Source organism: Psammomys obesus, unplaced genomic scaffold, assembly GCF_907164565.1.
Source record: "Psammomys obesus unplaced genomic scaffold, mPsaObe1.curated_primary_1811, whole genome shotgun sequence".
Classification (NCBI taxonomy): domain Eukaryota; kingdom Metazoa; phylum Chordata; class Mammalia; order Rodentia; family Muridae; genus Psammomys; species Psammomys obesus.
The window spans coordinates 20,471,023-20,489,036 of NW_026585644.1; the positions used below are offsets into that span (position 1 = coordinate 20,471,023).

Here is an 18,014-nt window from a genome sequence, read left to right on the forward strand (position 1 = left end):
CATGTGCTTTATACTGGGATCTAATGCCCTCTTCTGGCATGGAGGTATATATGCAGATAGAGCACTCACACATAAAAAAATAAAATAAAATAAATCCTTTAAAAGATCTCTCAATTTAAAATGAGTTATCATACACTCTATCACACATGTCTGCTGTTTCAGAAGAGGAAATGAATTTATAAGATCCAAAATGTGATGAAACGGAAACACTCTGACTGCGTGACTTACTCTCTCTTATGTTATCCCAATTCCACTGGTCATTCTTAAAGAAAGGATGCTGCTTGATTTCTTCTACCCCATTTCTTCCAAGTCGTACCTCCCTAAACAATGCAGTTAAAAAATACATTATGAAAAATAAAGAGTATTAATTTTTAATACTATCACCAAAACAAGGATCATAAATTGAAATATTTTTATGAAGAGTTTCAGCTTAAATGCTTTTCAAATATAAGCTATGTGTCTGACATTTGGACAGATGAAGAGACATAATGATGTGTGGATGCATAGTAAACTTTGTGGGAAATAAATTCTACTTCTATTATCTTTCTGTTGTGAATCAGAAGTACAAAATTTCCAGGTAAAAAAAACTCCCTCTCAATATACCAAATTGCATGACCCACTTGACAAAGATTTACTTCAGGCTGCTCTCATAGAAGCACCATTTAAAAATCCCTTTCCTGTTCTTAAAAAACTCAGATATGAAGTTTGAACTATCCCTATTTACTACTAGAAGCTCTTTCTCCATTTATATATCCTGAACGCTGGGATTACAGATGTGCACCATGTGCTCACGTTGGCAGCACGTATACTAAAGATGTGCACCACCACACCTGAGTCACCACCCCTAACTTTAAAGTTTTTAAGATTATAAATTACCAACTATTTATCTATAGAAACTGCTGGCCTCTCAAAAGTTATATAATCAAGAATTATATGGATTACTACATAAAGGGGCAAAATGGGTAATGTAAATTTTATCATTCAAATATAGTCATTTGCTAACTCATCTCTGTACTTTTGTAGACACAGGATTGATGTACAACTTAGATTATAAATGGGATGTAGACACAAAACAATGAAGGCAACCCAATGCCAGGCTGGAGCATGGGGCTAAACCAGAATGAAATGCAAATAGTGTAACAAGAGAGGCTGACTTCATATTCACACAAGGCAAGCATGTTTTTACTTCTGCAGATTTTAAAAGTGAAAGGGTTTCTCTCTGTGTGTACACTACCTGTCTGTTAAGAAGGCACATATAAGATTCTTTGCATGTTTAGAAATTTCTGTATCTTCAGGGAAACAAAGTGAATTTTTATGATCCATAATTTTGCTGTAGGTTCCTACAAGTGAATCTGCGTAAAATGGAGTGTCCCCTAAGTTTAAAAAAAAAAATAGTAATGATTAGAATACAGAATTCAAATTTAACTTTTTATATAGCATTTAAATATCTTAGGCTTAAATATTATCTTTCATGAAAGAGCAACTGGCCTATATGCCAAGAATCACAGTGAAAATGAACAGACATATACAAATACACTTAAAATGTAATCACACCAAAGACCTTCTACCCTTAAAAAAAACTTTGCCTTTGAGTTTTCTCTAATTGAAATATTAAATCTTGGGATCAGGCATGATGGCATATGCCTTAAATCCCAGCACTCAGGAAGCAGAGGCAGGCAGATCTCTGTTTGAGTGCCAGGACAGTCAGAGCTACATAGTGAGACCCTGTCTTAAATTAAACAAACACACAAACAAAAAATTTATATCTTAACATTCTAATTGAAAATAACAATGTGATTCATCTCACTGCAATGGTGAACACCTTTAATACCAGCACTCCAGAGGCAGAGGCAGCTGTATCTTTTATAGATTCCAGAACAGCCTGGTCTACATAACAAGACTGTCTCAAAAGAATAAAGAAAAAAGTGTGGAGGGGGGTGGGAGCAGACAAAGAAGAAGGAAAACAAGAGAAAAGAAGAGGGGAAAGAGTATATATTTGTTTCTGTGTTCAGTTCAGGGCAGTCAAGCCTTCATAGAGAGATCCTGTCTCTAACAAACAAAAAGCCCAAAACATTACATGAACTAAAGAACAGTTTCAGTGCTCTCTAACTACTGGAACAAATATTAAAATTTACTTAAATATTTACTCAACCCTTTAAAATATTTACAATAAATAAGATTATTAAGAAATCTTGGGAGCAATTAATGTCTTAGCGGTTAAAAGCATGCAGTGCTCTTATAAAGGGCCAAAATTCTGTTCCCAGCACCTGTGCCAGGTGCTCACAACCAACTGTAACTCCAACTCCAGGGGATTCAATGCCCTTCTGTGTCTTCTTTAGGCACTTGTGACACATGCATACAAAATAAGTAAATAAGTAAATCTTTAGAAACAACAACCTTGCCATCTATGGGGGCTGGGACAATAAAGGGGCTCAGCAGTTGAGAGCATCTGCTGCTAACACTTCTAGAGTTTGGGTCCCAGCACCTATGCCATGAAACTCACAGTTCTGTAGAACTCCAGCTCAGCTCCAGGGGAGCTGATTAAAAAGATTAGTGGAGGTCTAAAAAAAGCTGTGAATTTGCTCTTGCTCTAATATTACCTTAATTTAAAAAGATCTAGTGATGAGCAGTGGCACATCTGCAATCTCAGCATACAAGAGGCTGAAGCAGGAGATTATGAGTTTGAGGGCAGCATCAGCTATATGAAAACACTTAGAAAAATAAGAAAAGGATCTACTGGAGAACACTTCTACTAACATACAGCATACTTCTAATTTCTTTTCATGTTATACTTCTTTTCAATCACTATGCTAGTCTTAGATCAGATTCTACTTCATTTACTTATTTACTGGCATGTACATGTGTAAGCATGCACAGGTCACACTCACAGGTGGAGGTCAGAGGACAATTTGCAGGTGTTGGTTCTCTTCTACCTTCACCTGAGTCCTGGAGATCAAACTCAGATTGTCAGGCTCAGCCGCAAGTGCCTTTTACACCTTACCCTAGTGGTATTCAATCTTTCTAATACTGTGACTTTTTAATAAAGTTCCTCATGTTGTGGTGACCCCTGACTATAAAATTATTTTGTTGCTACTTCATAAGTGCAATTTTGCTACTGTTATGAATCGTAATGTAAGTATCTGTGTTTTCCAATGGTCTTAGGTGACCCCTATGAAAAGGTCACTCAACACCTCACCACAGAAGTCATGACCCACTGGTTAGAACCACTATCTTAAGCCATCTCACCAGTTCTACAACAGGTTCTAGTTCAGTTTTCAGAAATTCTAATTCCACCCTTGAACACAACAATTTCTTTACATTCTCCAATTCTTGACTGAACTACAAGGTACTATAAGAAGGGTTTTCAAAACAGAACAAGTTCAAATAATGACTCACCCACTAGCATCTCAAAAAGGAAAACACCTACAGACCACCAATCACATTCTCGCCCATAGTAGCCATCACCTCCTTGTGACTTCAGAACCTCAGGTGATATGTAATCAGGAGTTCCAACTGCTGTATCACAATGCACCATGCCTGTCTGGGTAAAGAGCAGAATTTAAAAAAAAAAAAAAAAAAAAAAAAAACAAAGGCAAACATGCGGGATGAGCATACACTGACTTCCAATAGAATGCCACTGACATGGTTTCAGGACTCAGGAGGTATATACAGCAACCACCAAATGCAGAGAAATGTCTGTATCAGGGAGACCAGGGATAAATTTCATCCATGGAAAAAGGTGATGTCAGTGGGCTACCAAACTACAGAAACTGACAATTTTTAAGTTGTTTATTTCTTACATTATAAAGTAAGAGGATACAAAATGAGATCTTAATGATACAACATGGGGAAAATAAATGACTCACTAGAAAAAAAAGCAGCTTTGCTGCTTTGGAAAGAAACAAAAGCACTTAGATGGCAAAGCAACTCTCAGCTTGGATATGGGATTAAGAAATGGTCCAAAGTTTAGCAAGAACAGACTGAGGAAATGTAGTAAGCATTTAAACTAAAATGTGTCAAAACTATAAGGTTTGACACTTCTTGGTTTTACATTTTTCTAATATAAAGCTATATCATCAACATATTTGGCAAAGTGATTCAATACCTTCAACCTGTGTTTGGTTTTGCTGGATAGTAAAATACTTTTGTGAATACCTTCTTAGAGTCTGTGTATGTACAATGTGTTCAGGAATGTGTGCATGCGTGCCTGTATGCATGTAAATCATAGGTCAATACTGACTACGTTCCTCTCTCACTCTTCCCCTTATTTTCTGAGACAGTGTCTCTCACGAAACCTTGAGCTCAGTAACTGGCCAGACTAGCTAGCCAGCACAGCCCAGGGATCCTCTGCCTCTCCAGTACTGGGGTTATAGGTATGTACCACCATGTTTGGTCTTTTGTGGGAGATCAGATCCTCAAGCTTGATGGGTATCTTATCCACTGAAGTTGTCTTTTTGGCAAAGATAAAAATCATCCATCACAGGCTGGAGAGATGGTTCAGTGGTTAAGAATACTTAATTCTTCTTCCAGAGATCCTGATTTCAATTCCCAGCAATCACATTGTGGCTCACAATCACCTATAATGGGATCTGATTGCCTCTTTTGGTGTCCATGAAGACAGAGCACTCATATACATAAAACACATAAATAAATAAATTAATTAATTAATACATACAGAAAGAATCATCCATCACAGAAGACAGAAAGAAGAAGGGAGAAGAGCAAGAGAAAGTGAGCACGTGTATGTGCACACAAAGGCATCACAGTGTTTGCTGTTAACTGAAATTATTCTAGCAGTGTAAAGCTCCTTCACCCCAAGTTCTGTCCAATTTGTCAAGATTTTAATACATTAATTCTTCTCTTTCTCTACCTGCTAATGGTGCATCCCACATTTCTCACAAGAAAACTATAGAAATACTAACGTGTTAAGTAACTATTAGGGCTAAGGACACAGCTTGTTGCTGAAAGTGTCTGCCTAGTATGCATAGTCCTAGGTTCACTCTCCATAACTATTCCCTACCTCCACAACCAACAACAAATAGCTCTAAATAACATGACCTCTTTGGAAAGGAAAGTTCAATGTATTTTGTGGACTTGATTTGTACAAATGTTTAAATGCTATAAAGCATACCAAACAAGAGAAATTAATTTCAAAAATAGTAATTACATATCCTTAATTTAGCAGAATAAGTGGAATGTTATTTTTCCAAATACAGCAAACGAGGTACAGAACTCATTATATGAATTAATAATTTCTATGAAGCTTGAAAAGATAATGTAGAAATACTTAGTGAGGATTTCTACATAGAATAAAATAAGACAGTGACATTAACAAGAAGTTTTGAGAAAACCTATTTTAGGAAGACATCTTCAATCCAAAATGCAATATTAACAAATTTATTTATACAGTAGCGGGACCAGTAATTATGAAACAATTTTAAATGTACACTAGAGTTAAACAAGTAAAAACAAATCTATAACTAGCTAATTAGAGCCAGAGGGATTTTGTTTATTTGTTTTGTTTTTAACTGTTAGGAAATTACAAAAAGAAAAGAGGAAGATTAGACTGAGTCCTGTGTTGTTCAACTTATACCAGATATATCAATGTTAAATAGTGGCAGTTGATATACTATCTATAGAGACAGAGACTCAAATGAAAACACGTGGGCATGTGGCTTAATACTTGGTGTGTATAACCCATGCCTCCTAGCTCTACGCACCAACTGAGCCTGAAAGTCGTGACACTTTGGGAGCAATGAGCACATCTAGCTCCCATAGAGATGACTGCTAAATACCGTTCTCCAATAAAAGGAATCAAAAGCTTCTTGGTTCTAGGGCTAAGGAAAAAAAAACACTAGACAATTTTATAATATTCTACAGTGTCAAAATCAAGGCCAATACAGTAAAGGGAGATGTGCTGAGAGGATATGGAGCGACCTAAGGAGCCTTCACAAAGTAGCAAACTTTGAGCCAGGTTTTCACGTGTGAATAAAAAAAAAAAAATGGCCTCCACCCAGCATCTATAAAGCATAAGAATCATTAAGTAACACATTATGGAAGACTTGTATAATAAATCACAGCTTTGGAGCTCCAAGGCATTGTCACATGACAGCACAGAGAGCCATATCTTAAGAGGCTTTGTAGCACCGCCTATGAAGCTTGACCTTTCATCAACCTGCTGCATCTACTGAAGTAGTCTGAGCTAGAGAACAAAATAGCCAGGCAATCGTTTTCAAAAGGTTACTCAAAATTACTTGGATTGGGGGCTGGGAAAGTGGGTAAAAGTGCTTGTTGTAAAGAGCAAGGACCTGAATTTGGATTCCTAGCAACCAAGTAAAAAAAGCCAGGTGTGGCAGTACATGCCTGAAACTCCAGGCTGAAGAAGGAAGGTGCAATGGTGGAGAGAGGCAGACCCCAGGGATTTACTAGCCGGCCAGTCTTGCCAAAAAGAGTGTGCTCAAGATACAGCGAGAGACTATGCTTTAAAAAACAAAACAAAAAAACATGCAGGGCAAGGGAGATGGCTCAGTGAGTAGGAGTACTTGTAGAGCAAGCATAATGGCCTGAGTTCAAATCCTTAACACTCACAAAAAAGGCCAGGCATGACTGTATGTATGTTTGTAATCTCTGAACTGGGGGTGGTGTGTGTGTTTGAGTGTGCATGCACGCACATGCATATGAAGGTGCTGGCCAGCCTAACTGAAATTGGTTTTCAGTTCAGTGAGAAACCCTGTCTCAAGGTAATAAGGTAAGGAGTGATAGAAGACACCTGACCTCCTCCACTGGGTTCCTCATGGATGTGCACAGGTATACACACATGTATGGATGTACACACACACAATCTAAATAAAATAAAATGGTGGAGAGAGACAGAAGACACCTAACATACCTCCAGTTTCCACACATGCACTCATAGCCAAGCGTACCTGAACACACATGCATTTGCCACAAATAAACCCAAAAATTTCTTTGAATGTATTAAATGTTTTCTAAATATATTTGATGATTTGTCATTGGCAAAATATAGTCAGAGAGTTTACTGAAAACTCAAAAATTGATCAATCATAAGTCTTCAGGTTGGTCTTACAAACAATTCAAAATGCCTCCTATGAAGATAAAAAAGAAAAATTTAAATGAAAACTCTTAATTTTTAAAAGTATTAAAGGCCCTGGACTGACTTAAGTAGGCATCAGGCCTTCCAGTCCATTTTTGAGGACTAGAACTGAGTACCGTGTCCCTGCAAAGGTACACCTACCTCTTCCTGAGGTCCTCAGCCAGCACAGCACAGGTGTTATCTGTCCTTGTGTTCCAACTAAACAGTCCAAGTGTTCAGACACACACTTTCACCTGCCCATAGCTGCATAAACCTGTCTAGTCGGATTCCCTTAGTTAGTCCCTTGGATACTAATTATTTTTATTTAATTACAAAGTTTCTTTTGTTGTCCCCTTTATTATTGATTGACTGATAAACTGGAGAGGATACACACAAGCATACAACTTGCAGGAGTTGGTTTTGTCCTTTCGCTAAATCCCAAGAAGGGACTTGGTGGCAAATGTCTTTACCCACTAAGCTATGTACTTTCTGAACGATATACTGGCATTGCTCCTATGCAGCAAGTATTGCCATTTTCATTTTTTAATGTACAATGGAGGAAAATAGAATTTTTCAGAAATAAACACAAGAAGAATCATCAGATATTAGAAACTGAGGTCATGGGCTAGTGAGATGGCTCAGCAGTTACAGAGCTCTTCCAGATGGTTCAATTCCCAGCACCTACCATGGTGGCTCACAACGACCTGTAAGTCCAGTTCCAGAAGTTCCAATGCCTTCTCTAGCCTCTGTAGGCACCACGCTTTCTCTGACATGGAAGAGAAAGCAAGGATCATTGAAAACTGATTTCTATATTGCTGATAAACTATAAAAACTTGAAGGGGTGCATACTCTCTATCAATTTATCTTCTTCCTTAAACATCTCTGGCACACGTAAAAATCATTCTTTTTCATGAGACCACAAAGCCAGAGACTAGATTTGGCTACTGAGCTCTGGTCTGCTTCTGGTGTAGTGGCAATAATAAAGGAAAGGCAAACATTGACAGAACTCAAACTTGTAACACCATTGTTTCATCAAACAATTACTAGAAAATTAAGAGTTCTATGTAATTTAAAAAAAAAAAAAAAAAGATCAGTGTCTATGGAAACTTCAAGTGTTTGTGTGCATGTGTTGTTGGTGGTGAGTATTCTGGAAGGTCACAAAAACCATACCAAAAGTGAAATTCAGTTTCCTGAAAGCATAGATTACAGAGTACTTATTATTTATAAGCCATCTTCTCCATAGGAATTAACAGTACAGACAGAGAAGGACAAATATAAAATCAAATAATCAAAACAAACCAATATCATAATTAGCCATGAAGTTAATGTTCCTGAACCAACTAATCATAAAGTGTCTGACAGCAAAATATTATATTAAATGATGACTCCGTATTTACCCTATGATACCAAAGTGGTAGATGGGAAGCAGTGAATGATTTCTTTTCTTATTTTATATCATCTCCTTTCTTTTTTTAAAAAATTTATTTATTTATTTATTTGTATTTTATATACATTGGTGTTTTGCCAGCATGTATGTCTGTGTGAGGTTGTAGGATTCCCTGGAACAGGAGTTACAGACAGTTTTGAGCTGCCATGTTGATGCTGGGAATTGAAGCCGGGTCCTCTGAAAGAACAGTCAGTGCTCTTAAAAGCTGGGCCATCTCTCCAGCTTCCACCTCCTTTCTTAAAAGGGGACAAAAAAATCATAACAAAATGAAAAACCAACCAAACAAACAAGAAACCAACAGAAATAATAATGGTAGTACAAATACTCCTGAACTTGGAACTTACAGTTTTGTGGCCCAATTCTACACACCTAAACTAGTATTAACTAGCTCTAATCATCAACACTCTATGAAGAAGATAAATGAACTGAGCACTGATTTTCTCTTGCAACAAGAAAGCCACTAATAAAATATTTTACACCTAGATGAATGATTAGTAAAGGAAATATTCTAAATTATTTTGTCTTGGCATTCTTATACCCTTATCAAACTAAATTCATTTTTACTCAAAAATGAAAAAGTCCTGATTTGCATTTTTTTATTAACACACACACACATACACTCACACAAAGCCTAGCAAGAGAAGATAAAGGTGATTGCTGTACAAGCCTGGTGAACTGAGCACGTCTCCAGAACCCATATAATGGCAGAAAGAGACAAGTGACTCCATAGAGTTGTCTTCTGACCTCCACATGCACTCCATTGCATGCACATGTTCTCTCTCTCTCTTTTCTTTCTCTCTCTCTCTCTCCCTCCCTCTCATACACAAAAACACAATATGGACAAATTTTTTAATAGCATTTTTTTACTGGCCTACTTACTTCATCCATTTTCATACACGTGCCAAAATCTGCTAATTTTAGGTGTCCATGTTTATCCAAGAGCATGTTATCAGGCTTCACGTCTCTGTGTATTAAGCCCATGGAGTGTATTGCATCCAGTGCAAGCACTACCTCAGCAGTGTAAAACTTGGCCCATTTTTCAGGCACATCATAATTACTCATAAGGTTCACAAGGTCTCCACCTGGCATGTACTCCATCACCATGTACAGGTACCTGTCATCTTGAAAGGCACAAAAGAGCTGGAAAAGGGGGAGAACAAAATTATACTAAAAACAGAGACATGAACAAAACAAAACCCCAAAATTATTATTACTAGTGAAAAAACAGACTACAACTAAAACAGTTAAAATTTATGAAATCCTTTACTTCTGAGTCAGGACTGTTTAATGAGAAAACAGCAGACAATTTTACATGGCATACTATAAAATATATATATATATAAATAAATGTTTTTCTCTCATGGAAAACACAATGTAGGAAACTAAATTTAAAAAAATTAAAGACATAATAAAAACAAAGAAGAGAATAGCTCTCTGAAAACTAAACAAACTATTGCTCATACCTTACACAGAAGGAAGGTGGAGGTAGGAGCACCTTAGAAACATCTAACAGATACCAATTCAACAGACAGAAACAAAACCCATTTCGATGAAAAAGTACTCAGTAGCCACACTTGGAAGAGAACTAACTCCTCTTTCCTCCTCTCCATCTTCTTATACAGGATAAGCAGCAAACAGCATTGTCACCTACTCCCAGACCCCAGAAAGACAGAGTATCCCAAGACAAGGTATCTGTATAAACCACCAAACAACACAGGGACCCTCAACCCCACCACAAAAGCAGCACCCAGAGACTATTTCAATAATAAAAAGATCTCTTCTTTCTCAGTAGGAATCCACTCAGTAGGATCAAAGATCAAAAGACACCAATATATGGAATGGTTAACTAGAAATCACCAATGAGTGATTTAAAGCTAAAACTGGGATACTTTAGTGCTATCCTCTTTTTTCTTCTTTTTGAGACAAGATTTCCTTATGTAGATAAAGCAGAATTCAGAAAGAATCCCCTTGTGCAGTCTTCTAAGTGCTGGGATTACAGCTGTATCCACAATGCCAGCATTATCATTCATTATTATTATTATTATTATTATTATTATTATTATTATTATTCCTTATTTAAGCAAATTATCAAGGCCCATAAACGGCACTCCCCTTGCACAAACAGTTCGATTTATACAAATCTAAATTTCTAAACAATGGCTACAATTAACCAAATAAAAACAGGAGATTTAAGGCTCATTTTCATTTTTAATTTTATTTTATATATTTGGGTGTTTTGCCTGCATGTATGTAAGTGCTACATGTGTGTGACTGGTGTCTGCTGGAGTTACAGATGTAGGCTGCTATGTAAGTATGTAGGTGCTGGTCAAACCTGGGTCCTCTGAAAGATCAGCCTGGCTCTTAACTGATGAATATCTCTACAACCCCCCTCAACATGATTTTTTTAAAGCTGTACTAATAACCTTTTAAATGACACATGGGGAAAATAAATAAATAAATACCACCAACAACAACAACAACAAAACACACACACAAACCCTCCACACCGCCTCTTTCAAGCAAGTACAAAACACACACACCTTGCTTACTTAAGCATGTTAGAGCACACACTAGTATGTGATTACCTCATCACAAAATGTCTATAGATTTTAAATACCATGTAGAGAAGCAAGGATACTGATGCACATTAACAGAAAAAGAAGCAATATGTCAATCAATTCTTTAATTCACGGTTAGTTATAAGGCAGAATCAGGAGCACTGAGAACATCATATATTACAGAAAATATATAAAGGACTGTCAAATTTTTAAGATGCTTACTTTAGAAAGCTTTTCCTGCCATTAAAGATAGGCTGAGAAGCTGGGTGTGGTGGCGTATGCCTTTAGTCCCAGCACTCTGGGAAGCAGGGGCTTGTGGATCTATGAGTTCAAGGCCAGCCTGATCTATACAGAGAATCCATGACAGTCAAGGCTACACAGTCTCAAAAAAAAAAAAAAAAAGAGAGAGAGAGAGAGAGGCTGAGGATATCACATGAGGTCTACCTTAACTCAGTATGTACAAATCCATCCAATGAAGGAATTAATTCAGAGTGGCATACTGGTTGATCAGGCCAAATCTTCATATAATTAAGAAGGAAATAGTTTCCAGTAATAATTTTTTTATAACCAACCTAAGTAATCATTGCATGCCATGTCTATATGACATTCCACCAAGGAACATTAAACAAGCATCCTGAATCAGGTCTAATAAAAAATAATTGCATTTTTACTATGCGAACAAAGCACATAACATTCAGCACACAAAACACTCTTCTGAATGGGCACTTTAACCGAATAAACTTATAAAAGTTGGCATGCTTACCTGAACCACCCAGGGACTATTGGCAAAGGCCATAATATCTCTTTCTTCCCAGAAAAAAGCAGAATCTGATCTTTTTATCATTTCAAACTTACTAAGAAGCTTCATTGCATAAACCTTCTGGGATGCCTTATGACGAACCTATGAGTTAAAAAAAGAAGCAAAAATGAGCAATACTTTAATTGCTTAAGGAGACTGGTAGTGCCAGATGCTACTGATGACTAGCTGCAAAGCAAACTGACCCTTTGCCAAATAAATGCACGAAGGTCCTGTCTCGACGTAAGTCCCCAAAGCAGAAGTATAATATTTACGAGGAAGAACATACATAAGGCCCAAATAGTTCAGAAAATCCTTTTTATTCTAGTCGAATAAGCAACTATCTCTTTCAACTAGATAAATTCCCTCAGATTAATTAAGCTAACTATTTTTTAACAGGCAATTTAAAAAAATGTTTACTGAAGGGCAAAAACATTTCTTTTAGTCTGAAATCAGTGTGTATGTATATGTGGGGGGATGTGTGTACACATCACTCACTATCTTAACATTAAGAGTCTAATAGATTAGTTTTTAAGGAATAACCTGACTTTTTTTAAAAACTCATTCTCATTATTCTAAGTATTTATTTAAAAGATTAATGTCCAAAAAAAAAAAAAAAACAACCAAAATATGGTTATTTGATCAATTCCTGTTTTGCTTAATAGACTACAAATTTCTTCAGATTAAGAATAAGGTCTATTCATAACCACTTAATTCCTAAAACATAGCACAATATCACAAAGCCAAGAAATATAGAGTCTAAGCTATAACAGCTAACACATTCTAGATAATAATAAATAACAACTGGTAATTCATATAAAACTGAAACATCCAAGCTGTATTCCTGAATTCCTACTGTAGTTCCTAAGCTGGTAAATGGCTATTCCATTAGTGAAGCTGATCAGGCTAAAAATTCCTTTGCTAGAGACTCATGCAGCTCTAGATTTAATTTGTTTTTAATCCAGCCATGTCTAGCTGCTCCCATTGTTGCCAACAAGGTCCGACATTTTTTACTCCAATTGCCAGCAAAATCTCAACTAGTTTTCCTCTTTTACATCTGTTCAGTCTATTGAGCCATGTAACAAACCAATTCTAGTCACTCCTCAGCTTGTCTCCATTGCATGTGCTATTCTCTGTGGAAAGTCCTCTCTCCTGAGTTCAGTTTCTAACTCCTTCAGACCCCAGTTTAAACACTGCCTTCTCAGAACACCTATTCTAATCAAGGAACTTTACCTTTAACCCACTGTCTCCCCTCTCCTGCCAGCATGTCTCCAATTCATTCTCTCTTCCTTGCTTTTGCTCTGTTTCACTTACTAATCTTACATCTTTTAAGAACCACAACTTGCTCTTTCTCTCTTGCTCTCTCTCTCCCTCTTTCTCTCTTCCACCTCGCCTCTCTGCGACCCTCTTCCCTCTTCCCCTAATAAACCTCCCACGTGGAACGGATTAAAAAAAAAAAAAAAAAAGAGTCACAACTTATTTGTCCTATCTCTTACCACCAGAATTTAATCCAAAGATAAAGATTTGTGGCTATTACAGAGTATGTGCCAAGCACTACTGTGTTTTGAATCATTACCTTAATCTAAGTAGTCCCAGTGAGGGATCCTTTCTACCTGTCAGAATGGTAAATATAAGGTACAGAGAATTCAATCTGCCTGAATACTATAAAGATGACAAGCTGAGACTGGCATGTTCTCTGCATCCAGAGTCTACACTGTTTAAATACCTGTAAACCCAAAGTTAGCATAACCTACCTCAAACAGAGCCAGATTCATGCCAACCCAATACCCCAGCCCACCAGCAGTTCTCTCCTTCTGGGAAGCTTACTGGCATTTGGAGGAAGAAGCTAAAAAAAGATTAAGTTCCTGACCACAGTGCCTAAAGTCTTGACTAAACTAGAGCCATCTTCCCAATTTAAATCTGTCCTTTTGTTCATGTTCCTACTTTAAGCACAATTGTCTTCTTTTAGTCCCTCTAAGAATGAACCTTTCTTCTTTATATATTTTTCATTAGAAATCCCATCACAGTCCGTGACTGCACCTCTCATCCAAGGACACTAGCTCCTTTCAACTCAGCCTCTTCAAAGAGGCTTTCTCTGACTAGCCAATCAAACTAAGATCCTTGCTTGGAACCGGTAATAAACATTTTCTTAGAAACTATAAAGACGCCATGGGTGGTGGCACACATCTGTAATCTCAGCACTTGGGGCGTAGAGGCAGACATATCTCTGAGTCTGAGGCCAGCCTGAGCTACAACAAAGAGTCCAAGATAGCCAAGGCTACACAGAGAAACCCTGTCTAGAAAAACCTAAAAACCAAAAACAGAACAAAAAAAAAAAAGAGGAAAGAAAGAAAGAAAGAAAAAAGAATCTCAGCATTCCCATTCCCTCACAACTCCAGTTGCTTTCTTTCTACAATCTATAATTATTTTGGATGTTTGTTACTTACAGGGGTTCCCCAGAGGACAGTGTAATAAACTCAGTAAGACAGATATTGTTCAGACCTGTTTTGTCCTCTACTAATCCCCAGTGACAAGTTCAAAACTGGTAGAAATAAAACACACACTCAAAAGATATCTGATAAATGAATATCTAAAAAACATTTTTCTGTGATTAACCAACTATGAATTTGAGAGGATTTTTTTAGTCAAGGTCTCACGATATAGTCCTGGCTGGCCGGGTACCTGCTACATAGACCAGGCTAATCTTGTCCATAGAGTCTCTGCCTCTAATCGTGAAAGTGGAGATCTGACTGCCTCTGGAGTGCTGGGATTAAAGGTGTGTGTCACCACATTTGCCAGCAGAATTTTTTAAGGAAGAATAAATAGTAATATTCTAGTTACCTCTTGTCAAATACTACCTACATCTAGAATCATACTTTTATTGATTAAAAATAAGGTAAGTCAAAGGAATGCTATCTTTCCCAGAAGAAACAAGAAAGAAAACAGCATAATTTGCAAATCCAATGCTATATAAAAATAATATAAAAAAAATCATAAAAAAAATATTCCCTTTAATACAGAAAGTCTCCTAACAAAACCAAGTAATTTTATTTGAGTGGACTTTTAACAAGTCTATTACAGAAAATAGACAATCCCTAGCACAATCAATACAAATATTCATCACTCAGCATCATACCCTTCTGGTTATGATGGAGTAACAGGAACCAGCTAGCCCTCCACTGTAAACCACCAGCAAATAGTATGCACACTTGTAATCCCAGCACTCTGTGAGGCAAAGGCAAGTGGATCTCTGTGAGTTCGAGGACAGGCTGGTCTACAAAGTGAGTCCAGGACAGCCAAGGCTACACAGGGAAACCCTGTCTCCGGGGAAAAAAAAAAAGAAAGAAAGAGAGAGAGAGAGAGAGAGAGAGAGGGAGGGAGGGAGGGAGGGAGGAAGGAAGGAAGGAAGGAGGGAGGAAAGAAGGAAGGAAGGAAGGAAGGAAGGAAGGAAGGAAGGAAGGAAGGAAGGAGAAAGAAAGAAAGAAAGAAAGAAAGAAAGAAAGAAAGAAAGAAAGAAAGAAAGAAAGAAAGAAAGAAAGAAAGAAGGAAAGAAAGAAAGAAAGAAGGAAAGAAGGATAGAAAGAACAAACAAACAAACAAGGCTAAAGCAACAGTTTCCATTGAGGCTTTGCAAAATGAGAAGCACATGACTAACTCATCAAGTCAACCCTATAATGGCCCAGAACAGCTTTAAAACAATATCCCAATTGATGTACAGCAAGAATTTCCTAAGCAGAGCACAGTGATTCTGCTGAGTTGGGGGGGTGAGGGTGGGAACAAAATTAGAATCTCAAAGAAATGGAGTAGCTGGGTCTGCTACTGGCTATTTTTCTCACGGGAGAGAAAACATCCCAGGTTTACTAGCACATCTACAACAGGTTTGATAGCAGGACAGAAACACTGAAGCAGACTGAAAAATACCTTGCATATTTCCTAGGTATGCACTTGGCAGGACAAACTATGCTCTGGGCATGCAGCTTTACAGGTCAAATTATGTTCTAGTGGTTTTCAATCTTCCCAATGCTATATGACCCTTCAATATAGTTCCTCATGTTGTGGTGACCCCCAAGTATAAAATTATCTTGTTGCTACTTCCTAACGGTAATTTTGCTACTGTTATGAATCGTAATGTAAATACCTGATATGCAGGTTATCTGTGAAAGGAGTGTTTAACCCCCACAGGGGTCACAACCCATAGGTTGAAAACCACCGTTCTAAACTAAGGCCTACTCTACTACTACCTAACAAAACCTAACAGTAAATGTAAATATCAAAAAGGAACAACAGTTCAACTAGAGGCTAAGTCCTGTCAAGGTAAAAGGACTTGATATCTATCACTACCTTGCTCTGTCAACACATCTACTCTGACAAAGCATAAAACTGAGCCTGTACAAATTAAGGATGACCAATCAGGAAGTCACTGAACAGACTATCAGAATAAAAACAGTCTTCAAAGACATTAACAAACCTCAACTCTCTACACCATAGCCACAAGATCTAGCAAATACTTTAAACCTTACTAAAGAGAAAAAAAGGAAAGCATAACTTATCATTAAGAAACAGGCAGTCAATAGAAAAGGTTAGGTTTGGCTTAATCTTTCTTACAATTAAGAAAAAAAAAAAAAGTAAAAAAAACAGCTCTTAGAAATAGGCTTAGGTAAAAGAACACAGGTAAGCCAGGCATGGTAGCACACACCTAGAATCTTAGCACTCAGGGACGCAGAGGCAGGCAGATGGCTCTGAGTTCGAGGAAAGCCTAATCTACAAAGCATACCCAAGACAGCCAAGCTACAAAGAAAAACTCTGCCTTGAGGGGGAGGAAAAAAACCACACATGTAATAGAAATAATAAAAATCAATTAAAAATCTGTAACTGAAAAATATGGTAACATATGAAAACTTCAGAAGAGCTTAATAGACCATTGATTAAAAAGTGAGAAGTTCAGTGAATCTGAGCACAAATAATTTTGAAAAATAAAGATGAAAATGATAGATTCAGGGGCATCCAAGATAATTTTAAGCTGTTTAAAATATGTGCAAATATAATAGAGTAAATATACCCACTAATGAATTACCAAACAATTAAAAAGCAAAATATAAACTTATGTGGTTTAGATATAAACCAGATAGTCTGAAGACTAAAAAAAAGATAAACATGTTTGCCATAGAAAACAGCAAGGAGAAAAAGTTACAATAGGAATGGATGTAACTAGTAAAACAGACTTACAGCAAAGATAGTCTTTATCTCTATGAATTCCAAGCCAGCCTATAATACATACATGACGAGTCCCAGACCACAGTGGAGGAGAAGAGTAATAATTCTAAATGTCTGCACCTTTAATAAATAAACTTGGAGATTCATTAAGTAAAAACTAACAGAATTAGAGAAAGAAAACTACAAATCCCCATTTTCAGCTGAAAAATATAACACTCCCATGTCAGTAATTTGACAGAACAAACATATAAAGCATTCCTGTATCAGAAATGTCTCCCTTAAAATGTTCTGAAATTTGAGTACCCTGAAATGTTGTAACATTACATAAAAATAGAAACTGCAACAGGTGACAAGAGCTGTAGCTTGTATTCGTCTTCTGTGCTGTTACTAGACTCTACTAGCAATCCATACTATACCTGCATAGTGACATAAAGTTTATACAACACTGAAAATAAATGCACCAGAAATAAATACAAAAACACAAGGCAAAAGTCTGGAATTAAAGGATGACAATTGCAAAGTTAGAAAACTCTACCACAGCAGACATACTATCTTTCTAACTGGCTTGTGTTCAATAACCAGATTAGCTCAAAGTAAATAACCAAAAAAAAACCTATTAACAAATTTTTAGAAGTTACTAAGGTATTCTCTTCTATGCATATTATATGTTATATTAATATATATATCCTTCAAGCCTTCACTTATTTAAAAACTGGAATCTGAATGTTCTCTAACTTCATTAAAGAAAACAATACACAGAACACTACGAGTCAATTATTCCATTATTATTTTCATTATTTATACTTAGAATACAACACACAAAATTCTGAGAATTTTGCTCTATCATAGAGCTGAGAACTAAGACTAAAAGGTATCTAGTAACTGGTGGAAAGCCAACAATCATTT

The 18,014-nt window shown here is 36.8% G+C and overlaps 1 protein-coding gene across 3 annotated transcripts in view; it reads right to left on the reverse strand.

Annotated features, from left to right (window-relative positions):
- Rock2 (Rho associated coiled-coil containing protein kinase 2) overlaps nucleotides 1-18,014 on the reverse strand; it is a 95,649-nt gene that overhangs the window by 37,213 nt on the left and 40,422 nt on the right. For all 3 annotated transcript variants that reach the window (XM_055625474.1, XM_055625465.1, XM_055625480.1), the window contains 5 exons: nucleotides 11,862-11,999; nucleotides 9,420-9,680; nucleotides 3,397-3,541; nucleotides 1,235-1,373; nucleotides 229-320 (listed from right to left, as the gene is read on the reverse strand). In XM_055625474.1, coding sequence (XP_055481449.1) covers nucleotides 229-320; nucleotides 1,235-1,373; nucleotides 3,397-3,541; nucleotides 9,420-9,680; nucleotides 11,862-11,999 — 775 coding nt within the window. The remainder of the gene's footprint in view (nucleotides 1-228; nucleotides 321-1,234; nucleotides 1,374-3,396; nucleotides 3,542-9,419; nucleotides 9,681-11,861; nucleotides 12,000-18,014) is intronic.